Source organism: Artemia sp. Qi Xiang Cuo, chromosome 5 (assembly GCF_049724085.1).
Source record: "Artemia sp. Qi Xiang Cuo chromosome 5, ASM4972408v1, whole genome shotgun sequence".
Classification (NCBI taxonomy): Eukaryota; Metazoa; Arthropoda; class Branchiopoda; order Anostraca; family Artemiidae; genus Artemia; species Artemia sp. Qi Xiang Cuo.
Window position 1 is genome coordinate 41,479,234 of NC_142798.1, and position 23,619 is coordinate 41,502,852.

Sequence of the window (23,619 nt, forward strand, 5' to 3'; positions counted from 1 at the left end):
TAATTTTGCTCCAACGTGTTTTATGAAAAAAATTCTCTTTGCGTATGACAAATATCAGAAATAAGAGAAAAACTTTGAATAAGCATGATAATATATCGATAAATAAAAGAGGGCAAGTTGTGTTAGTCCTGGGGATCCTAGACCACTCATGTATTTATACAAAAAAAAAAACAACAATTTGGAGCTGGGAAATTTGTTTTACCATTAGTAACTTAAATTTCAGAAAAACTTCTTTAGTATTAAATTTATTAAAATAAATTGACTTTACAGCTCGATTTTTTACGGTTTAAACCCTTTTTAAATTACAGCTGAAGGAATCAATCCAAACATGACAACTATACTGAATATACGAATAAACAGGAATAAAATAAAGGCCTCGTAAACTTTTTGAGACAAGACATTTTTCGATCTATACAGAATACCAGCCACTCTTGCAATTTATAGAAATAAAGAATTTGTTAGAAATAAGAACAATGATTCATCAATGATTGCACTTAAGTATTTAAATTTTGAAATCGTATCTATAAAAATCCATCAACTGTTAAACTTAGCTCAGAATTTACCTTTTTAATAGCACAGAACATCATTTAAGTGGCTTTTTTTTTAAATATTAATCAACAAACAGTTACTCTTCGTATATTTCATTGAATCATTTAACATGTTTTCCGTGATTTTAAAAAGGGTTTCAACAGCTAAAGCTCGGAATAACAAAACCACGTCATCTACGAATGATATTGTCTAACCGTCTTCCATCAAACTTCCTATTTCTGCGGTATAAATAAAATTAAGAAGGGGCCCTAAAATCGCCCTTGTGGAATTCCTCGAATTATCCAACCATAGTCACTTATGACCTATACGACAGATATGATTCGATCCAACAATCAACCGACGGTGGAAAATTATGTTTCTTTAACTTTCTAAGTAAAAGATTATGGTTTATTATATCAAAAGCTTTCGACAGGTCAATAAATAAAACTGAGATGTAAAAATCCCTATTAAAGAATTCTTTCACTTTACAAATAAAATGATTAATAGCATGGCCCGTCGAGTGCCCCTTCCAAAATCCATATTGGTTTGGTGTTGTGATTCCTTTTTCTTCCGCAAATTTACTCATTTTATCATGTACTATTTTTTCAAAATCTTCGAAGTAACCGGTAAAATTGAAATAGGGCAGCAATTATTTATCTTTTGCTTATTTCCATTTTTATACAAAAGTATAATACGGCTTTCCTTTGGAACAATTCCTTTTTGAAAAGACAAAGTGATAAGAGAGAGCAAGATATGAGATATCACTGGGAAAACATGTTTCAGAACTCGTTTCGGCATATGTATTTTTGACCATCCTAATTCTCACAAAATCACAGTCTTAGAAGCGCATGTTTTTGCTGGCAGATTTTAAAAATAATATTGGCTTTCTTTTGTTTTCCTAAGCCCTTTTGTGAATAATTTCCCCAAATTTTTCCAATTCTCCTAGGGAAGACCTCGGATAAATCTCAGGAAGAAGGGTCTCTTTGTGCAAGTGTAATTATAAATATGATTAAATGATGGCTTACCTGAAGGATATGGTCCGCAAACGGGGCAAATGAAACTGCAAAAACTGAGGAAACAATTCCTCCAAGGTACAATACCCTCTTTAAAAGGTCGCACAAGTCTTCTGTTCCACAATATGCTACAAGGAGGAATACAAAATATGCAGGGGCAACATACAGATATATATGCTTGAAGTTCAACAAGACTGCAAACCAAAAGGCACTTGCTAAAAAGTTACCCTAAAAAAGAAAAGAAAAATAGCCACAATATCTTTATATCTATATATTCGTAAAATATATAGTAAACATTTCTATAATGAATATTAAAAGATTTAGTCTCTTACAGGGCCAGAAAATGAGTACTACTTGGCTGTGAGCCAGAAGTTATGGCGTTTGTAATAGAAAATTCGACAGGTTCTGGCAGCTAAAGTCGTGTTTATGTTCAAAAGAAATTAATTTTAGAGTACAAAATACACGGTTTATGGCAAAAGGGAGTAATACCCAGATTGGTACAAATACGGATAGATTATTTTCCTAGCTTAGACATTTGGCAAACGGAATCAAAATAGCGTTGGTCCTCACAAGACCCATCACGAGGAACGAAACCTCATACCTGACGGAGCAGGGGGAGAGAATAAAGATGAGAGGAGAAAAATACAAGAAAATCATGCTAAACGCAAAATTGCAACATGCAACGATAATGGTCAGTAAATAACACAGAGGTAAAACACACAAACCTTTCTTCTAAAATATTGGTAGTCTGAGGGACTTTGAAGGCTAGAGGTCGACGAAGGAGCCACGGACCCCCCTTTCAGCTTCAATAATACAGACTGAAAATCAGGACATAGCTCAAAAATGTAACCAAGTAACCAAAATTTTGCTGTGGTAGTCCACACCTTGGTTATAACTCCTCATTGCCTCTCTAACGCCCCATCTCCCCGTTTAATCGCCCATTTTTTAGAAAAGAGGCAGGTATGGTATACCTTGTTTGAAGCAAAATCACACGACGACTTTCAATCCGTATAATTGGAGGCACACAGTGGGCCCGTGGTTCATTCAACACCCTCTCCACTCATCTCACCACCAGCTTTTTAGCAGAAAGGTAGACGTGATGCACCTTGTTTGAAAGGAAATAATGGAATTGCTTTCACTATGTATAATTGGAGAGCAAAGGGGATCAGTGAACCCTCGAATATCCTGATTTCCCATCGCCCACTGATTAGCAAAAAGGTTGTAATGTTGCAAATTGGTTGAACCATAATCATGCGAAAATTCCTAATCTGTCTGATTAAAGGTCCACAATGGGTCCTTAATTTTCGACCAATACCCCGAACTTAGACCTTCCTGTACCTCCAGAGGTTCTTAGATCATCTAAGAAGAGTCACCACTTACCTTTCAACGCTTTTACCACCAAAACATCTTACCATTCCAGTTGCGAGGTCAGTTCGGTAGCTGCGTCATAGGGTGTTCTTGGGGTACCTACAGGACATCTGGTGCCGCGTGGCTGCCAACAGAGGACGACCTTTGGTAGTCGAGTTTTGGGTATGCAAATAAAATATCCAAGGCGTCCCTGCTTCCAGTATCTGATCATGTCGAATATCAGTAGTTGATACATCTTCTATCGTACAGTACCGTTGTTACTTTCTGGGTCCGGTGGACAAATGAGTGCGTCTTGAACACTTGTTTACGAACACGAGAAATTTCTTTTCAAGTTATTGGCCTAAATGTCAGTTTTCGGAATGATAGCAAAGTGTCGAGATGACGTTGCTTTTGAACAGTCTCTTCTTGAGTCGAGAACAGTACTGCTGGCAAAGCCATACTTGAGACATTTTCTGGTTGTCACATCGTAGGTCGAAGGGATTCAGTATTCGCCATACTTTTTGTTTTGATAGGATCTATCTTTAAGCCCAAAGTGTACCGTGAGTAATATGTGATATATTTAAAATATAAAAATAAAAAATAAAATTCTTTCCTTCTAAGGATACTTCCGATATAAATTAAACTCCCCCTAATTAAGCTTAAATCCCGTTTCAAACTTGAGTCTAAATTCTTAATCAGCAAAAGAAAAATTGCATTTTATTCTCAGCCAAACATCGGCACTAATCAAGGAAGATGGTTTTGAATTTCGCGAAAATACTTGGCAATAAAAAAATCACGAGATGCAAAGTTCACAGGAAGTTTCAAGTTATTATAACAATATGAATTTTTAATCATCAAAATACTGAACATATATTATTGGATGGGCAGTTAGCATAATGAGTTTCGTTCGTAAACATAATGACAAGGTAGCGGCCCCACCACAGGAGTTCGGCCAATCTTGAAATAGCTCTCACAGCACAGAATCAGGACTTAGGATATATGGTGATGAAAAGTGTTTTTTGCGTCATTATTATTATTATTATTCAGAACCCAGGTATTATGGTGACAGACCTTATGTTTCTACCATTCTGTGAGCAATTATAAAATTTTTATTCTGACTGAAGTGAAGCCTTGCTCATATACGTACGTTGTTGTACACCTGAAATGTAAGTCAAAATAAAACTATTACTTTTCTATTTGTGTTGTTTTATTTATATGCCTGTATCTCATCGCATAGTAGATAACTAGTTCAATTGTACTCCATAGGCAGCGCTCCCATGGAATCTGATAACCCTACGAAGTTAGAACATGGTATTGGATTGACAGCTCTCCAGCCTAATTAATCGCCTCATAAGGAAATTCAAACCTAGTACTTTAATCCATTTTTTATTTTCTTCCATAGGAAGTGGCGCGGTCACCCATTTATCTTAATCCCCATTACAAGTAGTGTAATCTTTAGCGGCACAAGTTTAAAATAGTAACAGCGTAATACAACTTAACGGCACAAGTGGCGTGATACTTAATGATACAAGTGGCGCGGTCGGAAAACTTGGAGGAAAACAGGCGAAATAGTTATACTACAAACTACTTAATTTGAATTTAAATCATTGGATAGATACAGACTTATAAGAAAAAGTGATTAGGTCTATAACCGCTAAGTTATTATAGGGAAAACCGTTAAAATATCTCATAGGAGATAATAGCCTCCCCCAAATAGGTTAAGTGAAAAATAAGTTTACTGTGAGTATATAATATTTAAACCAACTTCGCGATTTAAATATTTCAAACGCAAAAATGTCAGAAGAATTAAGCGAACTATTAATTGCACAAACGTTGGTCGCGAAAAATATAGAATTAACAAACTCTATTCCGCAATATGATGGACAATCAGATATCAACAAATTCAATATCCAATTGGCCCAATTTGTAGAATTAACAAAAACAGAGGTATAAACGTTAGTCGGTATGCTCCTCCTAAGATTAAGAGGGCAGGCCTTAACCTTCCTAAAGCAAATTGAAAATACTGTAGGAGATAATGACCGTTTGCCAATAAATAAAATAGAAAAATTGTTAACGGCATTCAGAGATAGATTCATCGAAACTAGTTCAACAAATAATTTAAAACACGGAATGGTTTGCTTAGACCATACACAGAGTTTAAGAGAATATCTTCACAATATACGGATTTCAATAAAAGCAAACTTCGGAAAAAATTCAGGAGAATTGTATGAAAAAATCATACTACAAGCCTTTTTACGAGGGCTTCCCCAATAACTTTATAAAATGTTAACATCCAAAAGTATTCAGACATCAGATCTTGTAGTTCAGGAGGTGGGCCGCCTGATTAAGATTCACATGATCGTGGAAAACCACAGTAAAACAATGATAAATGGCCTAGGCGAAACGACCACAAGGCTAGCCTCCATTGAAACTCAGGCTTCTCCAAATTTCTTTTCAATGGATAATTCGCCAGTGCCACAAAGAAATAAAACACAAGAACCCAATAGGCAGAAAACAGTACGTTTTCAGTCCATTAAACCAATCAATTATGGAAATAGTTCCACAATTGTAAGATGCTATAACTGTAAACGACCTGGGCATATCGCGAGATAGTGCCGCTTTAGGATTAGGGACACAACGGCACCAAGGAATGCGGTCAGTAATGTGCAAAAATTTTGGCAACCATTTGTTCTAGAGAACAAATTTTAGCGCCAGTGGTGCACAAAGTTGTTGGCAGAAAAGATTGCAAACACCTGTACATCAAAACGTGTACGAACAGAATTTGTATAACCCTCCCCCAAATAGACAGAATAATTATGGATTCGAAAACCCAAATTCTCATCAAAACCAATATGGTGCAAGGATGGTATACAGAAATCCTGAAAATTTGCCGACAGGAAATGCAAATTTTTAAGCCAGCGGCATATGCAGCTGACGCCAGCACCCAGCACTGGCGTAAGAAATCTAAACTACCGTAATAATACCTGGCCAAATCGACAAACAAATGTAAACCATTTGGTTAGAGATTCCATGGACGTATCTGAATCTCTATTGCAGACACCGACATATGAAGTAAATCCGCAGGGAGACCTTTCAGGCCACTAAAAAGAATAAATCGGATCCAGATGGGGCCTAGTATATTTTATGGGTTAAACCCAATATTAGTATCATCCTTTAGTGATAGCAATAATATGTTACCTATATTTAATGATTTTTGTTTGGCAAATGTTTACTTTAAGGCTCTAATTGACTCTGGTGCAACGGTTAATATCATAAACTCATACGTATTTAATAAGTTGCCTCCGCATATTAGGCGACGGAAAAATGTTAATAATCCAAATTTTACTAGTGTAACAGGGCCTAGACACAAGAGGTTCAATTCGCCTAGAAGTAAAAAGGGATAATAGAATTTTTCCGACAAACTTTATAATATGCAACAATTTTCTGTATGAAGCCATCATCGGCGCAAATTTTTTAAGGTCGAATAAAGTATTATTAGACGTAGCGAACGAAAGGCTTGTGTACCCGGCAAATACCCCTTCCCCTACCTTAAGAAATTGTAACAGAGGTTACGAAGAGAATGTAACAGTAAATAAAATTTCTGGCGGTATAATGGCATAATCAGAAATTTGTTTACTTATTCTGGGAGACATTGCAGAAATGAAGTAAATTTACATAATAAGCGGATTGAATCGGCAAAAATAAAATAGGAGATATGCGACGATATAGGTGGAATGAAATCAAGGAAATAGTGGAATTATGGAAAAAGGTAAGGAACCCCAATGCGGTTCAGGCGCAGCCAATGTTATTGGCGTATAGCGCCAGTCTAAATTTAATAGACAATGAAAACAAAGAAAAATATTATGGATTCACAATACGGAAAACAAAAGTCCCTCCCAAAACGATAGAAAGAATTCAAATATCACAGATGATTCAACCAGTACCTAAAGTAGCAAATCCGAAATATGGCTCGCGATCCCGTCGAATGAAATTCCTGAAAATCTGTTATGCGAGGAATAGATTATATCTTACGACAAAGGAGAAGGTTTTATTTGGGTAACTAATAACCACGAAAATGATACAATTACAATAAAAAAGGGAACATGTGTGGTTCAAATCAAAGTTATCTCGGAGAATGATTTAGATAGGTGGGAAAATTCCAAAAGAAACCTAGTTAATGGCATTAAAACCTCAAATAACAAATACCCTCTAACTAAATCGCAATTTTTAAAAAAATTTAATATGTATCATATTACCGACTTGGATCTTAATAAAAATTTATGCGAATTATTTTGGAATGTTAAATATTTTTTTTCCGAATCTGAAGTTGAAATCGTACTTATACTTTTTTATTAACATTCAATTTTAACGACCGGTAATCCTGTCGCGAAACAGCCATATCGTGTACCGTATAAGCACAAAGAGTGGATAAAAAATATAATTCATGATTTAGAAAAAAAAAAGAAATTATACGCCCCATTATAAGTCCGTATTCTGCACCAGTGATCTTAGTTCCAAAAAAGAATGGTGATCTGAGACTTGTAGAAAATTATAGAGCCATTAACAAACAAGTAGTTAGTGATAAATTTCCTTTACCAAGAATAGATGAAATCCTTGACTCTATCTCAAGTAAAAACTAAATTTTCACTCCTCTGGAACTGACCCAAGGTTACCTCCAGGAGAAAGTTGCCAAAAACGATGTACACAAAACTACACTGTCTGCAGCCGAGTGTGGTTCATATGAATACTTAAGAGTGTCCTTTGGACTCTCGGCAAATTCCATCACACTCTGCAGTCCCTTATTGCATCTATTAAGAGGATTAAAGAATATCATTCATTTTGTTGATGATGTCATATGTGTAGGAGAAAACGCTGAACAACGCTGAGCAACATTAGCTAATGTGTTCGAGAAATTCAGAGAGGGCAATTTAAAATGCCGGCCTGAAAAAGTAAATTTATTTCAACCTAAAATTAAATTTTTAGAAGTAGTGGTGACGCAAAGAGAGATATCCCCAGACCTAAATAAAATAAAATGTGTTAAAAACCTCAAACCCCCTAGAACTATGAAAGAATTAAGGGGAATTCTAGGTCTTACTGGTTACTTCACAAAATTCGTGCGCAATTACGCCCAAATTGCGAAACCCCTCACGGAATTAACTAAAGGGAACTCCCAAAATGTTACCTGGTCTCAGGAAGCTCAAACTTCCCTAGACCGTCTCAAAAAGGGACTCACTTCGGAACCAATAAAATCGCTGCCTGATTTTGAGAATGTACAATTTGTAATTACAACTGATGTAAGTTGGAAGGGCATTGGCGCTCTTCTTTCGCAAATAGTTCTGGTAGAAAACCCTAATCCTCTAGAGGGAACGCCTAAACGAAAAATAATTGAAAAAGTTATATGCTATTCGAGTAGAACTTTATCAAAAGGCAAAAGTAGTTATTCCGCCACAAACTTAGAGTTATTATCTATAATCCACCACTTGGATAAATTTAGACACTATTTAATTGGCAGAAAATTTATACTACGATCAGACCATAAAAGCTTGCAGTACCTACACATTTTTAAAAACCCCACGGGAATTCTAGCTAGATGGATCATGAAAATCTTAGATCCAGTTATGCATTTGAATATTTAAAAGGCACAAAAAAAATAGCTTGCGATTTTTTGTGTAGAATTCCGGAAAAAATTCCATTGGAGATGAAAAACAGCAAATTTTTATTTTCTGAAACCGAGAAACCGAGAACGCCGTCGGAAACCGAGAAGAACAAAATTAACGCTATCAATACTAAGAGTAAACATAAATTTAAGAAAAACAAGGTCAAAGACACAGTAAAAGAAAATAAGGATAACTATTGTCCCTTGTCTTTAGAAAATATGAAAATAAATCAAAAAAGGACAAAATGTGTTTAGCAGTTATTAATTGTTTGGTAAATGATGATATGTTACCAGATAAATTCAAAACTCTTAGTAAAGAAATAGATCATTTTCACTATGATCTTGATGAAGAAATATTATGCAGAATTGTGACTGCTGAGGCAAATAGAAACCAAACTTCAATAATACCTGTATTACCCCAAAACTTAATAATACCTGCCTTTGAATATTTACATTCAGATATAGGTGGACATTTAGGAATAACGAAAACTTTCCATAAATTAAAACAATGTTTTTATGTGCCGTCGGCATTAACAAAACTTAAAGAATTTGTAAATTCAGGCGAAGCGTCTAACTTAAGAAAAAACCTCCAAGCCTATCCTAAACCCCCAATGGGAAGAGTCCCGGTAGCGAGGTCCCCCTTCGATTTTATCTCGTTTGATTTATATGGAACCAGTGGAGGCTTACCTGTTTCCAACAGGGGCCATACTTGTATTCTTTCAGTTATAGATCACTTTTCCGGATTTACTTCCGCAAAAGCATTAAAGAATCAAGGCGCTTACGCCACGAGTAAGGCGTTAGCGAAATTATTTTTAAAATTTGGTATTCAAAATAAGGTTATAAGTTATAATGGAAGTAATTTCGTTCCTAAGGTAACACAGGATCTAATGACTTCTCTTAATAGTGAGAAATTGATGACGACCCCTTATCATTCACAAGCAAATGGTTAAATAGAAAGTAGACATAAATGTATTAAGCATTTATACAAAAGACAACAGGAACAACTGGGACCAATTCTTACCTTATTTAACTAACATAATCAATACTGCTTATTCAGAAAAAAACAAAGAAAACCCTTTTTATTTACTATTTGGTCGCGACTTCAGAATACCGTATCATGATATTGTTGAATACCAACAGTATTATGAGAGAACGGAGAACTACAAATAGGAAATCATAATTTGAATGAGGAAAACTTACAAAATAGTAGAACAAGACTTGAAATAATTTAAAATAAGTCAAGAGTTAAGAAACCTACCCAAAGTCAAAGGGAATATAGATTTTAAGATAGGAGATTGCGTCTACCTAAAGAACGAGGCAAAGATGGAAGGCAAAAAACTTTCCAGTATATACTCTGGACCGTATAGAATAGTAAAAAAGTATGATAATGATTTTACTTTTAAAATGGCAAACCCGATAATGGAAGAACCTATAAGGCAAATGTTAGCCGAATAAAAAGAGCCAAATTCCCGGAAAGATAGGTATCACGTCCCTCGTCTACCGATTCATCAGACGCAGAAGACGATCCCCCCAAATCAAGATTAGCAGAACTAAAACCATTAAATTTCAAGCAAGATTATTTTGAGAATGATAGTGATGAGGAAAACTTTGAAGAATTTTTAGCTATGAAAAATATAATTATTCCTAAAAGAAAATCCCTAGTACAACCGAGAATAAAACCACCAGAAATTCCAGAGAGCTCATCATCAGAGAGCGCAGGAGAATTAGATTATACGATATCTCCAAAAACCGAATTTTTCCCGATAGAATTTCCACCCCTTGTCCCCCCAAAAGATTTCCAGACGATATGGTTTCCCTAGCAACCCCAATAGAGAGTCACTTGTAGCTGCAGGAAGAATTGAACAGAGTTGTCAAAACTCCGGGTATTATTGTAATGAAAAATCCCCTCAAAGATTCAATTAAAACAAATCTGCGAGAAGCTATGGATTTAACACATTTCCCCATAAAAACGAGGCAAAGTACATTGCCTTGGAATCAAACTCCCAAGGATAACCGGCAAGGACAATATCATGATATAACTGTGTCCAAGGTCAAGCCTAAACAATGGACTTCACGAGGGAAACAGTAACGCAAAAAATGCCCCTGAAGATATGGTATTTAAACAATAACGAAACCCGCGAAAACTCTTTAGTTCTCTCAAAGCTCTCAAGAATTTTTCAAATCTCTCGAATTGAAAAGTCATAGCAATGATTTAGAGACTAAACCCTTTGTTTCCAGAGGAGTAGAAATTTACGAAGGAAGGACAGGTGATACCTTAAAAACGAAAAGTGCCACTTCTAAAAGTTCTAATGTGGAATCATCGGAAACCAGTTCCGAAGAGTCTGACGGCGAATCAGACCATATGGTAGTTAAAGAAATAGGGAAATCAAAACCGACTTCAGCGGCCGCGCACGCGAAAGAATCAAAATTAAAAGGTCAAGAATTTTTTAAAAAACAATACAAGAAATTTTATATTATATCACTAGCAAAACCTAAAAAGAAAAACCGCAAGAAGTCAAGGAGAAAGTAACGACACAATCAGGTAGAATGGTTAAAAAACTCGATAGATGGAATTACCCTTAGTCAGTACAGGATTAAGAGAATTTTAATGGATAGGCGTCATAAAGGAATAATAATTTAAAAACTTTTAGCTCACAACAAAAAAATGCTATTGAAAAATTTTGTTCAACATATATCAGTTCCCGAAAACAAATTCTAATTAAAAAGTCATATTGCATATAATTAATTCGAATATTTTCCTTTACTCTACGCAAAGTTAAACCATATATTTACCTCAGTGCTTAGAGGAGTAATAACCTTACGAGATTGATAAGTACCTAGCATCTAGATAACTATCTATTAGTTATCAATAATAGGAATATGTAACTATGGAATAAATTAATCTCATGTATATAAATTATTTTGTCTTAGTGCCGATTCAAATAATTCTAGTTGCAATAACAAAATTAATCAATTTTAAGGCAATCAACCTGTCGTACACTATTCCCAATATAGAAAGTAAGGAAATGAAAACCTCAATATGGTCCAAAATAGAAAAGAATAACAGGCATGTACTCCTTACAAAAGTAAGAAAAGTATTAGCCTCCCAGATTCAAATATTTACATATTAAGACCAAACTTTAACCTATATGGATAATCGATACGGATTATTCTCGACCAGGTTCTGGTGGAACATAGGCCTACTACTGACCATATGTTTTGTATTCGCAATTTCCCTGACTATGAGAACCCTAATGACTTTTAATTATGAAAAAATCCTGAGACTAAGAAGGCAAGACCTAAAAGAAAAACACGAGAAAACGGCTGAAATGCAAAAGTTAAACCCAGAACCCCATGAAAACGTGTCAGCCAAGGGAAAGGGTATACATTAGAAAACGAGTGGGTTTAGAGGTCTCCACTAATCCTTGCTATGTCTAGTTCCCTCATTGTAAGTCTCATTTACGTAAAAACGTGCGGTTACGACGCTGCAACATGCGTTTCTTAAACAGCACGGACGTGCGTGAACAATGAAGTCATGAAATATGTTGTAAACTGAGACCTCAAACTTAAGGATGTAGCGTAACTTATGTTTAAATGGTTATTTTAAATCTAAGGTAGAATTAAATAAGTGTCGAAGGAAATTAAACTAAAGTGTGTGTAATAGCCTATACTAAGGAGCACTATAAGAGACATTACTTAAAGTTAAAGGAATTAAACTCTTATATCGTCGTTATTCTATAACAACTTAGAAGAAATTCTTATGTTTTAGGTTTCCCAATGGAAATTCTATTTGAAACCAACATGATAATAATGTCGTTTTGTTAAAATCAATAAATGTGTAATAATATTAGTTTATTTGTTTAATATGTTCTTGTAGCGTAAATCTCGCAATAAATGTACCCAATCATATTACCTATTATGTATTATTAATACTCGTTTTAAAGAACGTGTGATTCTGCCTCGTTATTTTTATTGCAGGTATTGGAATGACTTATTGGAAATCATTCATCACAATACATAATCCAGTTCAGATAAAATCTAGTAACACCTATCTTCATAATTCCTGAGCCAATGACGAGCACTAACCATAAACTACAGGCACCGAAGGTTCGGTGAAAATTACCATCACCTTTCTGATTATTGTTCCTCGATCACAAACTATATTATGTATCAGGTAACACTATCTAATAAATATCAGTATCCAGTGCATTTTTGAACTATATAAACACATCAATCCTGAGAACCCCATCGACAAGTACAAGATATAAGTACATAAATATCACCCTTGATAATCCTTATGGACCCATGCACCATATAACTGTATAGTCATGATATTTGATGAACCTAAATTATTTACGTGTCGCAGATTCACGCGTTGAATCTCCTTCGACCATTTCTCGGAACCCATCCTATCACCTCTATCAAATGCGAAAAGTTCCTATCATTTAGCGAAAAGTTCCTATTCATTTAGCTCTTGCCAAGACAAGACGTGATGTGAATTGCCTGCTTAGATAAACCGGTTTAAATCGGACTATGAGTGTTGCAAGCGATAATGACAGGTATGTTTATTCGCCTGTTTTGAACTTTATCCAAGTGAATTTCGAAGCGGGAATTGACGACGATATTATTGTGAGTCATGCGGTTGATTTTTTCGAGAATTCGGCCGTTTCAATTGCAAAGATTGAACTTTATTCAGCTACAGTTCCAGATGACTGTTGTCCTAAGCGCGTTGGCAATAAAGCAATTACAAACAATATCAGAGATATGATTGATTTAATCCGGAAATGTGATTCTGAGAACATAACTATTCCTATTTGTGATCCGACTTCCAACCGAAGTTCCTACCATACCGGCTGTAGCATATTCACGCTTAGCTACCAAGATTAATAAAATTGGCCGAACTCTAGAAGTTATTGATTCTAAGCTCACAAATTATGATATGAATTTCCCGGCATTACCTACTGTCCCCGCGAATGATAATCTAGCCACAGTTGTTATCTCGAATGTGCCTAAGGTTTTGAATAACCCAGAAAAACTTAGAGAGGTAATTGACAAGATCTCCGGTCATGAGGCAATTAGCAGCATACGGTCGTCTAACGATAAACTTGTTGTAAGAATTGATAATGTGGCCGTGAATGATTTTTGCAAGGCTGTGCCCTCAGTTTTAGCGAACTCTAAAGCCAAACTTATCGAAAAGAAATATTTTGGTCTATTAAAGGGCATAGGCACTGATTACGATATCTCTCGCCTTACTAAATACCCTGGAGTCTCTGAGGTAACAAGGCTTGGAACTTCCCATGCACTCAGAATTTCGTTTGTAGATGTTGCAACTAAGATCAATGCCATTAAAAATGGATTGAAAGTTGATTACGAATTTTTGCGCGTTTTTGAGTATTTTCAGATCCTGTGTTGTTGCCATAGATGCCGCTCTCCTGACCATGTAGTTGCCAATTGCAGAAGCCCAGTCGTGAAATGCTCCCGATGCTCCAATCCCCACGAATCATCAAAGGACTTTCCCTGTCAGTTGTCCCCTAAATGCGCTAATTGTGGTGGAGACCATGTGTCATATAGTTTGCGATGTCCCAAGTTGCGTGCTATTGCTACCAAAGGTATTGCCAAATGATATCTTTGCCTATCTCTATTTGTTCTTTTAATATTAATGGGACCAAAGATAAGGACATTTGTATTGGTAATCTTCTTGATAAATTTGATGTAGTCCTTTTTCAAAAACATTTATTGCCGGCTGTGAGCGTAAATTTCCTTCGACGTAGCCCCGGCCACATTGTTTTTTCTACAAATGCCCGAAGAACTCGTGGTCGTCCCTCCAGTGGGTTGGCTTGCGTGCTGAATCGGAAACTCTCTTCCCTTTCCCCTCAGTGTTACAGATCTGATGATATTTATTTAGCCGTCAGGATTGGTGATCTTGTACTAGTCAATGTTTATTTGCCGCATAATAAGAGTAATCTTGCGTCATTCACCCATTTTGTTAAAGCGTGCAAAAAACTGAAAAATTTGGTATCGGGTATTGAGAAACTTGGTTATGATTGGCTACTAATGGGTGACATGAACTGTGATATGACAATGTCCTCCCCCCGATCCGATTCACTGCTAGAGTGCCTCCCCCTTGGTTTCCGGATTCTGACAAAAGATCTTCCATTTACTTACATACATGCCAGCGGCTCCCGGTCTAACCTTGACCACTGTGTATGCTCTGCTGGTGTTACAACTTCAACTGTCCATGTTGATGAAGATGAAAGAGATTATGATCACATACCCATATCTCTGTGTGTGTCAGTCACATCTAAACTAGTAATAAATGCTCCCCAATCCGTAGAAAAAAAGTGGTTTCAACGGCGAAATTGGAATCGTTGTGATTGGCCTTTATATGTGGCCACGCTTGCAAGCCTGCAGAGTACCATTAATGTGCCTTATAACCTCCTCTGTTGTGGAGTTAGCTCACCTAGTGCTCGTTTGCAATTGAATACGTATTATCATCAAATCATTTTATGTTTGAAAAAAACTGAACAAGTAGCTGTCCCAATTGAACGTATTCGGTCCAACACGCGAAAGTTTGTTTGGAATTATGACCCTCTTTTTAAAAAAGTGAAAAATCAGGCCAAGCTATGGTTACGTATTTGGATTGCTTGTGGGCGTCCCTCTCGTGGTACTGTTTTTGATATTAAACGTAAAACGAAAACGGCTTATAAAAGACAACTGCGGTCCGTTCGTGAAGCTAGAGTTAATTTTCCAAATAGTTCGAAAGAGTGGAAGTTTGTGACGAATTCTTCTAAGTTTACTGATTATAAGAGTGATAATATTCCGCAATCAGCTTGGATCCAACATTATTCTAATATTTTTTCCCGTGTTAATTTCGCTGTTCATAGCCGATATTCCCAACTCCTTGCTAAGTGCCTTCCCGGAAAAATGCAACAAAAGCACGTCCTTCATGTGTCAGCTGATATAAGTACTGAATCGATCAGGCGGATGAAGTCTCAGTCTATTGATATTGATGGTATAAGCGTTTTTCATTTACGGGAAGATTCTCGGGAACTAGTAAAACATTTGCAGCTACTTTTTCAAATGTGTCTTTGTTGTTCTTTAGTGCCTGATAGTTTCCTATGTGGTACTGTTGCCTCAATTGTAAAGAGAGGAAAAGACGTAAATAAATGTGATTCTTATAGGCCTATTACTGTCGCCTACAATATTAGCAAACTTTTTGAATATGTGCTTCTTCCTTATATTATTGATTTTGTGAATTATGATGCTAATCAGTTTGGATTTAAAAAGGGGATTTCTTGTCATTATGCACATCGGGTGCTTTCTCTCCTTTTTAAGGATGCACAAACGAAAGGTCAATCATTACATATATGTGCTTTAGACATATCTAAAGCTTTCGACAGTGTTGTGCACCCTCAGGCTTTTTATTCTTTACATCAGCTTGGTATAAACCCATCGATTATTTCTCTGCTAAGTTTTTGGTATTCGAATTCATATGTTAGATTGAAATCAAATGGATGTGCTTTTGGAAATATTCCTGTTAAAAGCGGGGTTAGGCAAGGAGGAGTTCTTTCGCCTTATATTTTTAATGCTTGTATTTCGAGTGTGATTAATAAGATTCCCTCCAGTTATTTTTTTGGTTTTTAGGAAGTGTCTTATTTAGCATATGCTGATGACCTCCTCCTGATTAGTCGTTAAAAAAGGAGGCTTGAATGGAATGTTATCATGGTGGGATCTATGCTTAATGAAATAGGCCTATCATTAAATACTTTGAAATGTGAATATTCACTTTTTAACGCTGTTAATCCCCCTGCTACTCCCCTTGCATGCAATACCTTTACGGTACCTAGGGTCCCTGTTATTAAATGGCTTGGTATTTCCATTTGTGAATCCGTAGGAAGTATCCGACGTAAATTTATTTGTGATTCGAAGGATAAGCTTAAAGCTGGTTATGGGAAAATTGTTGCAAACCGTGGACGTTTTATTAGGCATGGTCTTGCTAAACTCTATTGTAGTTTCTGTGACCATGCGATTTTATCCGCTTCTGGGCTGTATCCGCTTTTTACTAAGTATGATCTGAAACAAATGAAGGTTAATTATTTTAGATATTGTAAGTTCCTATTATATTTGCCGCTTGCTGTGCGCAATAGGCGCCTTGTTGGTCGTTATGGTGCAACAGAAATTCTGTCCTCGCTTGAAATGGTGCAAGCGAAGATCAGTCAGGATGCTAGTTTTCGGTTGGGCCCACATCACAGTCTTATACGTTTTTTTTATTAGTGTTTATATTTGTGGTTAGATTGTCGCTGTTCTTTTTCTTTTTGTGTTTGTATTACTCCACTATTTTACATTTATTGTACAGTGGGTTATAAATAAAATAAATAAATAAATAAATAAAATAAATGTTACGAGATAATTTCTGAAAAACAGACCTGGAAACCAACCACTGAATTGCAGAAACCAAAGTAACCCCAGTGACTAACCCCTCAGTGACAATATAATCCTCCCACAAGTTAAAGACAATATGTTGAAGGAGTCACTAATGTTTGATGTCAACCCATTCTAAATTCAAACATCAATTCCCCTGTGATTAACCAAGGAATCACCACAAAAGCTAATAGATGCAAGCCATGCACGAACAATTTTATAAGAGAACTTAATCTCTAAGTACACGAACGAACAATTTTATACGAGAATTACATTCTCTATGTCCTTTAAAATATCCCAAGAATGAAATGCTGTGAAGAAAGTCAACCCATCTATTAACAACGTGATCCCAGTGTTCAACCCCTTAACCATAGAGCACCTTATGAACTATCCAAAAACAGCAGGTGAGAATGAACTCTGATATCAAAATTCCACACACCTGTACCTGTAAGTATCATTTCCCGTTTGACAATTAGAGAAAGCGTTTCGTCCAAGATGAACATAACCATGCTCGAACTATTCTGTGAAGAAACTATATTGTAAATGTTTTAAATTTTTTGCCAAGACGAAAAGAGTGAAGGACCATAATTTACAACAAAAGGAGTGAGTACGCTAAGAGACACGTAAGGTGGTGAAATAGGTTTGAATGTACAAATGTCACATTTTAATAGTTTTGATAAATTAACAACTTCGGTAACTTATTATCAGAATTATATAACGAACAAACCAAGTGAAAATATTTTAATGATTATCATAGAATGTAGTGAAGATATTATTATATGCTTTAAGTCGTTCATATATATATATATATATGTATATATATATATATATATATATATATATATATATATATATATATATATATATATATATATATATATATATATATATATATATATATAGACAGAGTTAATGTAAAATCGATGTATTTCCCCATTAATTTAGCGTAGATAGGAAGCATAATTATCCTATAGTTAGCGAAGGATAAAAACTTGTAAAAGGTGAATTTTCAAAAAAATCTTGTAGTAATAGTAGAATAGTCCCAACCACATAAAACATTTCCCGTGATAATGTTTGATACCGTTGGAAATGTAGGAGTCATCAGTGTTAGATGTGGAAAAAAAAACAAAAAAACAATCTTTAGTATAGTAGCTAGGCTATAACCATAGATAATCTTAGTCCGGTAGAGGAACTTTAGAAAGGGATATATAATAAAACAAGAAAAGTAATAGAGATAATTTTTAAGCACTCCCGATTAAGCTTAAATAAAAGTATAACAGGATACAATGTCAATTATAATTATGCAGGAGATATAGTAAATAAACTACAAATATTTCAAAACACAAGGGCAAGCAAATCTTAACGGTGAGACTTCATTAAATGACGGGAAGGGTAACGTGTACAGTGATTAATAAGTGATATATTTAAAATACAAAAAATGAAAAAAAAAATCTCTCCTTCTAAGGATACTTCCGATATAAATTAAACTCCCCCTAATTAAGCTTAAATCCTGTTTCAAACTTGAGTCTAAATTCTTAATCAGCAAAAGAAAAACTGCATTTTATTCTCAGCCAAACATCGGCACTAATCAAGGAAGACGGTTTTGAATTTCGCGAAAATACTTGGCAATAAAAAATCATGAGATACAAATTTGACGGGAAGCTTCAAGTTATCATAGAAGTATGAATTTCTAATCATCAATATACTGAAAATAAATTGTTGTATGGGCAGTTAGACTAATGAGTTTAGTTTGTAAGCATAATGGAAAAGCAGCAGCACCACCACAGGAGTTGGGCTAATCTTGACATAGCTTTCACAGCACAGAATCAGGACTTAGGATATATTGTTAAAAAAAGTGTTTTTTGCGTCATTATCATTATTATTATTCAGAACCCAGGTATTATGGTGACAGACCTTATGTTTCTACCATTCTGTGAGCAATTATAAAATTTTTATTCTGACTGAAGTGAAGCCTTGCTCATATACGTACGTTGTTGTACACCTGAAATGTAAGTCACAATAAAACTATTACTTTTCTATTTGTGTTGTTTTATTTATATGCCTGTATCTCATCGCACAGTTGATAAATAGTTCAATTGTATTCCATAAGCAGAACTACTAAGGGACTTGATAATCCTACGAAGTTAGAATACGCTACTTGATTGACGGCTCTCCAGCCTAATTAATTGCCTTATAAGGAAATTTAAACCTAGTACTTTAATCATTTTTTATTTTCTTCCATAGGACTGGATGTAGTCACACGTTTATCTTACTTTTGCTTACAAGTGGTGTAAGTTTTAGTGGCACAAGTTTAAAATAGTTACAGCACAATACAACTTAACGGCACAAGTGGCATAATACTTAATGATACAAAAGGTTCGGAAGCGTCTCTGACTTGGTTGGGGTATTGCTTGAGTTTTTGCTCTAGGATTCTAGGACTCTTATAGCGTGGGGATGCTTACCCAAGAAGATTTGTATCCCCAAATCATAAACATTTGAAGCCTGCTAGCCGGGATTGTAAAGTTCAGAGGTCTAAATTTTCTTGGGGAACACCCCTTGGCTATAGGTAACAGAGCATCACATTTCAAGAGAATTCCTGTACCAGTACTTTCAATTTTTCAGTCGCTTCCCCAGCAAATTAGTGGAGATGCTACTAATCATAGGGGATCAATCCCAGGTGAATCAATAAAAACTTTGAAGTACCAACTTTCTCTACTGAACTATAGACTATCAGCCGTTGGAACAAAGCTCTCCCTCGGTTGCCCGTTTGCATACTAATGATTGTATATGTAGAGGCACAACGACAGCCCATAGCCACCCTCCCAATGCAAAGAAAACAGTTTCTTGAATGATATCTCTGTAGTGATTGAACGTTCATCTTAGCACAGAAACTTGCTTTTGCTGAAGATATGGGTAAGAAATTATCTCACATCGTCTAATAAAACTATCATGTATCATAATCTTGTGCAAAAACAGTTTTCATTCGCAGAGATACTTGAGACGCTTAATTCACTGAAATCAACCTTGAATGACGCAAGTTACTACTAAAAAACATCAATGTGACACATTAATAGTTACAGTAAAACAGCATGGAAAAATTCTTTCAGAGGCAACGTGCTAATGTTGCGTATAGTAAAGAGCCATAAGGCTTCAATGTATTATTTTATTCCCCACTACCCACTTCATATAGAAGGGGTGGTCATAAAAACTTCGGAAGGTGTTTTGATTGGAAATTGAAACTTCTAGTGCTCAATTTAAGCGTCGAAAATGATCATGGGGTAATCAACCTCCCTCCCACGCCATTTCTTAAGCTGTCCTACCCCCAAAGACATCCAATCAAAACTTTGAGATAGCCATTATGTTCAAAACTATCTAAAACTCAAATATCTATTCCTTCAGGGACGACACAACCTTCAGATCCCCCTGGGGCAAGGGCTGTAAGTTATGCACGTAGCCCATTGTTTACATATAACATTTTAATTCGGAAAGCGGGCAAGTTTGATCCTGGGGCCCGAACAAGGCTTAGGGTATTAAGGTAAGACTTTCAGGAAATTTTGAGGGGAATGTGAAGCAAAATCAAAAACACACTTTGTGAATACTGGTTGTTAAAAGGGAGTATCAGCAATATATAAGGAACGGCTGAGGGGCATAAAATTGAAACTTTCATGGCATATTGGGGGGTGTTGAAGGGTGATCGGAGGAAACTCAGTCTCCCTCGCCCTTTTTAGATGCCCCACCCCAAAAACTGACCAAAATTTTGAGAAAGCCATTTTGTTCAAAAGAGTAAAAAGGTCTAATAACTATGCCTACGGAAATGCCATTCCCCCCCAAAGTCCACGGGGCAAGGGCCGTAAATTATGCAATTTGCCCTTCAGATATAGGATTTATCATTAGGAAAAAGGTAATTTTGACCCTGGGTTGTCTGTAAAGCCAAAGGCATTAAGGTGAAACTTCAGGGAATGTTTAGGGGGACGTTAAGCTAAATCAAAAGACATTGTTTGCATCCAGGTTATCAAAAAGGCGTATCTGCAATAACTTATCCCTAATAACGAACCCCTAAGGGCAAGGCCGTATCCAGGGGGGTTAGGGGGTTTGAACCCCCCCCCCCCGAAATGTCCGAGAAAATTACTTTTTTCAACACTTTGACCTCTTTATGAAACTCGCATATTTTAAGCTTACCAAATCACAAGATTACTGTAATTACCGGCTTAGCTTGAGTGAACAATAGAGTCAATTATTAGGATTAGGCAGCATACCTTCTTCTTCAGTTCAGCCTTCTCTTAGCTGGTGCAATCCGATCCCAGGTCAGTTTGCATCTACAGCTGAAACAATGAGGCGACGACAAGCGGATAACGATTTAATTCGATACTTTCAAGGGAAAAGGCCCGCAATAGAAAGTTTGGATACCCGGCAACCAGAGCCAGAATGTGAATCTCAGAACCGGTACGTTAGGGTAAAAGACCAGTATCTGATTGAGCAAAACTATGTAAAACTAAAACCCTCACATCTTGTTACCAAAGAGGAATTGAGAAGAATTGTCAGATGACGAAATTGGGATGACGACTCTTCAACGGAGGAGACTTCTCAAGGCAGCAACCATCTTCAGATCCCACATAACGACATTGTAGAAGCTGTCAACAAGGCCTGTGATTTAGACATTACTGCGAAGTTGAAATTACTTGAATCTCCTTGGCGGCCAGACAAAAGCCACTCGTTTCCAGCCTCAGGCAAACGTAAATTAAGGTTTCAGCGAAGCCGGATGGCTCCGTTTTCCGTGGCTTGTGTACTCGGATAAATTTAAGGGTGCTTTCTGCCAGTACTGTGTAGTCTTTGCAGCTGGATGCTCAGGTAAAGGAAATAACCAAAGGCTTGGATCACTGGTCCTAAAACCATTTACAGCGTGGAAAGACGCGATTGAAGTTTTCGCTTGTCACAGTAAAATGAATTTCCATATAGGAAGTGTTGTACTTGCGGAGGGCTTTGTAGCCGTACAGAAAGGCAAGCAAGAAAATATTTTCTTCAAATTAGATGATGCTCGAAAAGCTCAAGCAAAAGAAAATCGCATGAGACTCAAACCGGTTGTAGAAACTATTGTTTTTGTGGTCGACAGCAGCTACCCCTTCGTGGTACGAATAATCACGGTTTCCTGCGTCCCGAAGAAAAAGAACCAACTTTAAACGATGGAAATTTCCGTGCTCTCTTGAGAATAAGAATACGATGTGGTGATTACGAGCTGAAACAGCATATTGAAAAAAGTGTAGGAAATGGGATGTATCTGTCCCCAGTAGTGCAAAATGAGCTTATTGGTGTGTGTGGAAAGATGATTCAAGCTGATATTGTTAAAACGGTAAACGAAACTGTGTGCTATTCAGTTTTAGTGGACGAAACATCTGACATAAGAAACACAGACCTGCTGTCCTTTTGTGTTCGGTATGTTTCAAACAGAGCTTTGCGCGAAGATTTTCTTGGTTTGTTCCCGTATCAGATTTAACCAGACAAGGTCTGGCCCTCACAATATTAGAAACCTTGAAAACCATGGTTTGGATTTGAGCAAGCTTGTAGGACAGGGATATGACGGAGCTACTGCTATGAGCAAGTATCTGACAGGGACTCAAGCTTGGACTGGATAGCAGTATCCTCGAGGCGTTTATGTCTACTCCGGAGGACACGAACTCAACCTGGCGATCGCTTCCGCTTGATCCATTCCAGTCACAAAAACAGGTTTTGGGACAATATCTCTGATCTGCAACTTTTTTGGCTCATCCCCCTCCCATACCAAGGTACTCAAAGATAGAATTCGACAATGCATGCCAGAATCTAGAAAAACTACTCTCATTACCCTTTGTGAAACACAGCGGGTGGAGAGGCACGATGCCGTTAACCACCTTGTGGAGCTCTATAAGCCAATTTTCGAAGCACTGGAAGAGCTTCAAGAAGGAAACGCGAATGCTGAGACTTTCACAAAGGCCCAGCAGTTAGCAAGCTCAATGGAGCAAGGACAGTTTCTGACCAGTTTATTCGTAGCAAAAGAACTCTTTAGTCTTACGTTGCCGCTGTCTGAAGTTCTTCAAGCTGTTGACTGTGACTTGGCGCTTGCATGCGACCACGTTGACACTGTGGTGCAGACAGTTGTGGGCCTACGCGAAGACGCAGATTCTTTGTTCGACTCGTTGTATTCAAAAATGGAAGATTTTGCCAGAGATCTGAAGATAGAATTGATGTTTCCAAGAGTTGGTCGTCATCCAAACGACTACGATGACATCGGTTGGTCGAAAGAAGCGTACAGAGCTTCCACATACATTCCATTAATGGACTACCTCATGTCAGAACTCAAGGAGAGATTTACGGTGCATCGTACAATTTTGACAACTTTAAACGGCTTCATACCTGCGAACTTAGACAAAAAGAAACTTGTCTGACGCATAAATCAGTGAGAATACTGATATTTACTCCGACCTTTTACTAGAGCCAGATGCCATAAGCCACGATCTGAAATTGTGGAAAACGAAGGGGCAGAACGTAAACAAAAAAGAAAGACCACTCTCAGCTTTGGCTGCACTTGATACGTGCAATGCTGATTTCTTTCGAAATATCAGCCGCCTTCTTACAATTGTAGCTACTTGGCCTGTTTCAACTGCTAGACCGGATAGGACT

General features: G+C 36.7%; 1 protein-coding gene across 1 annotated transcript in view; it reads right to left on the reverse strand.

The window, feature by feature from the left end:
- The window catches only part of xit (ALG6/ALG8 family glucosyltransferase xit), a 170,481-nt gene that overhangs the window by 70,599 nt on the left and 76,263 nt on the right, over window positions 1–23,619 (reverse strand). Inside the window, exon 4 of the mRNA XM_089088859.1 lies at window positions 1,554–1,769. Within this exon, the coding sequence (XP_088944985.1) occupies window positions 1,554–1,769 (216 nt within the window). The remainder of the gene's footprint in view (window positions 1–1,553; window positions 1,770–23,619) is intronic.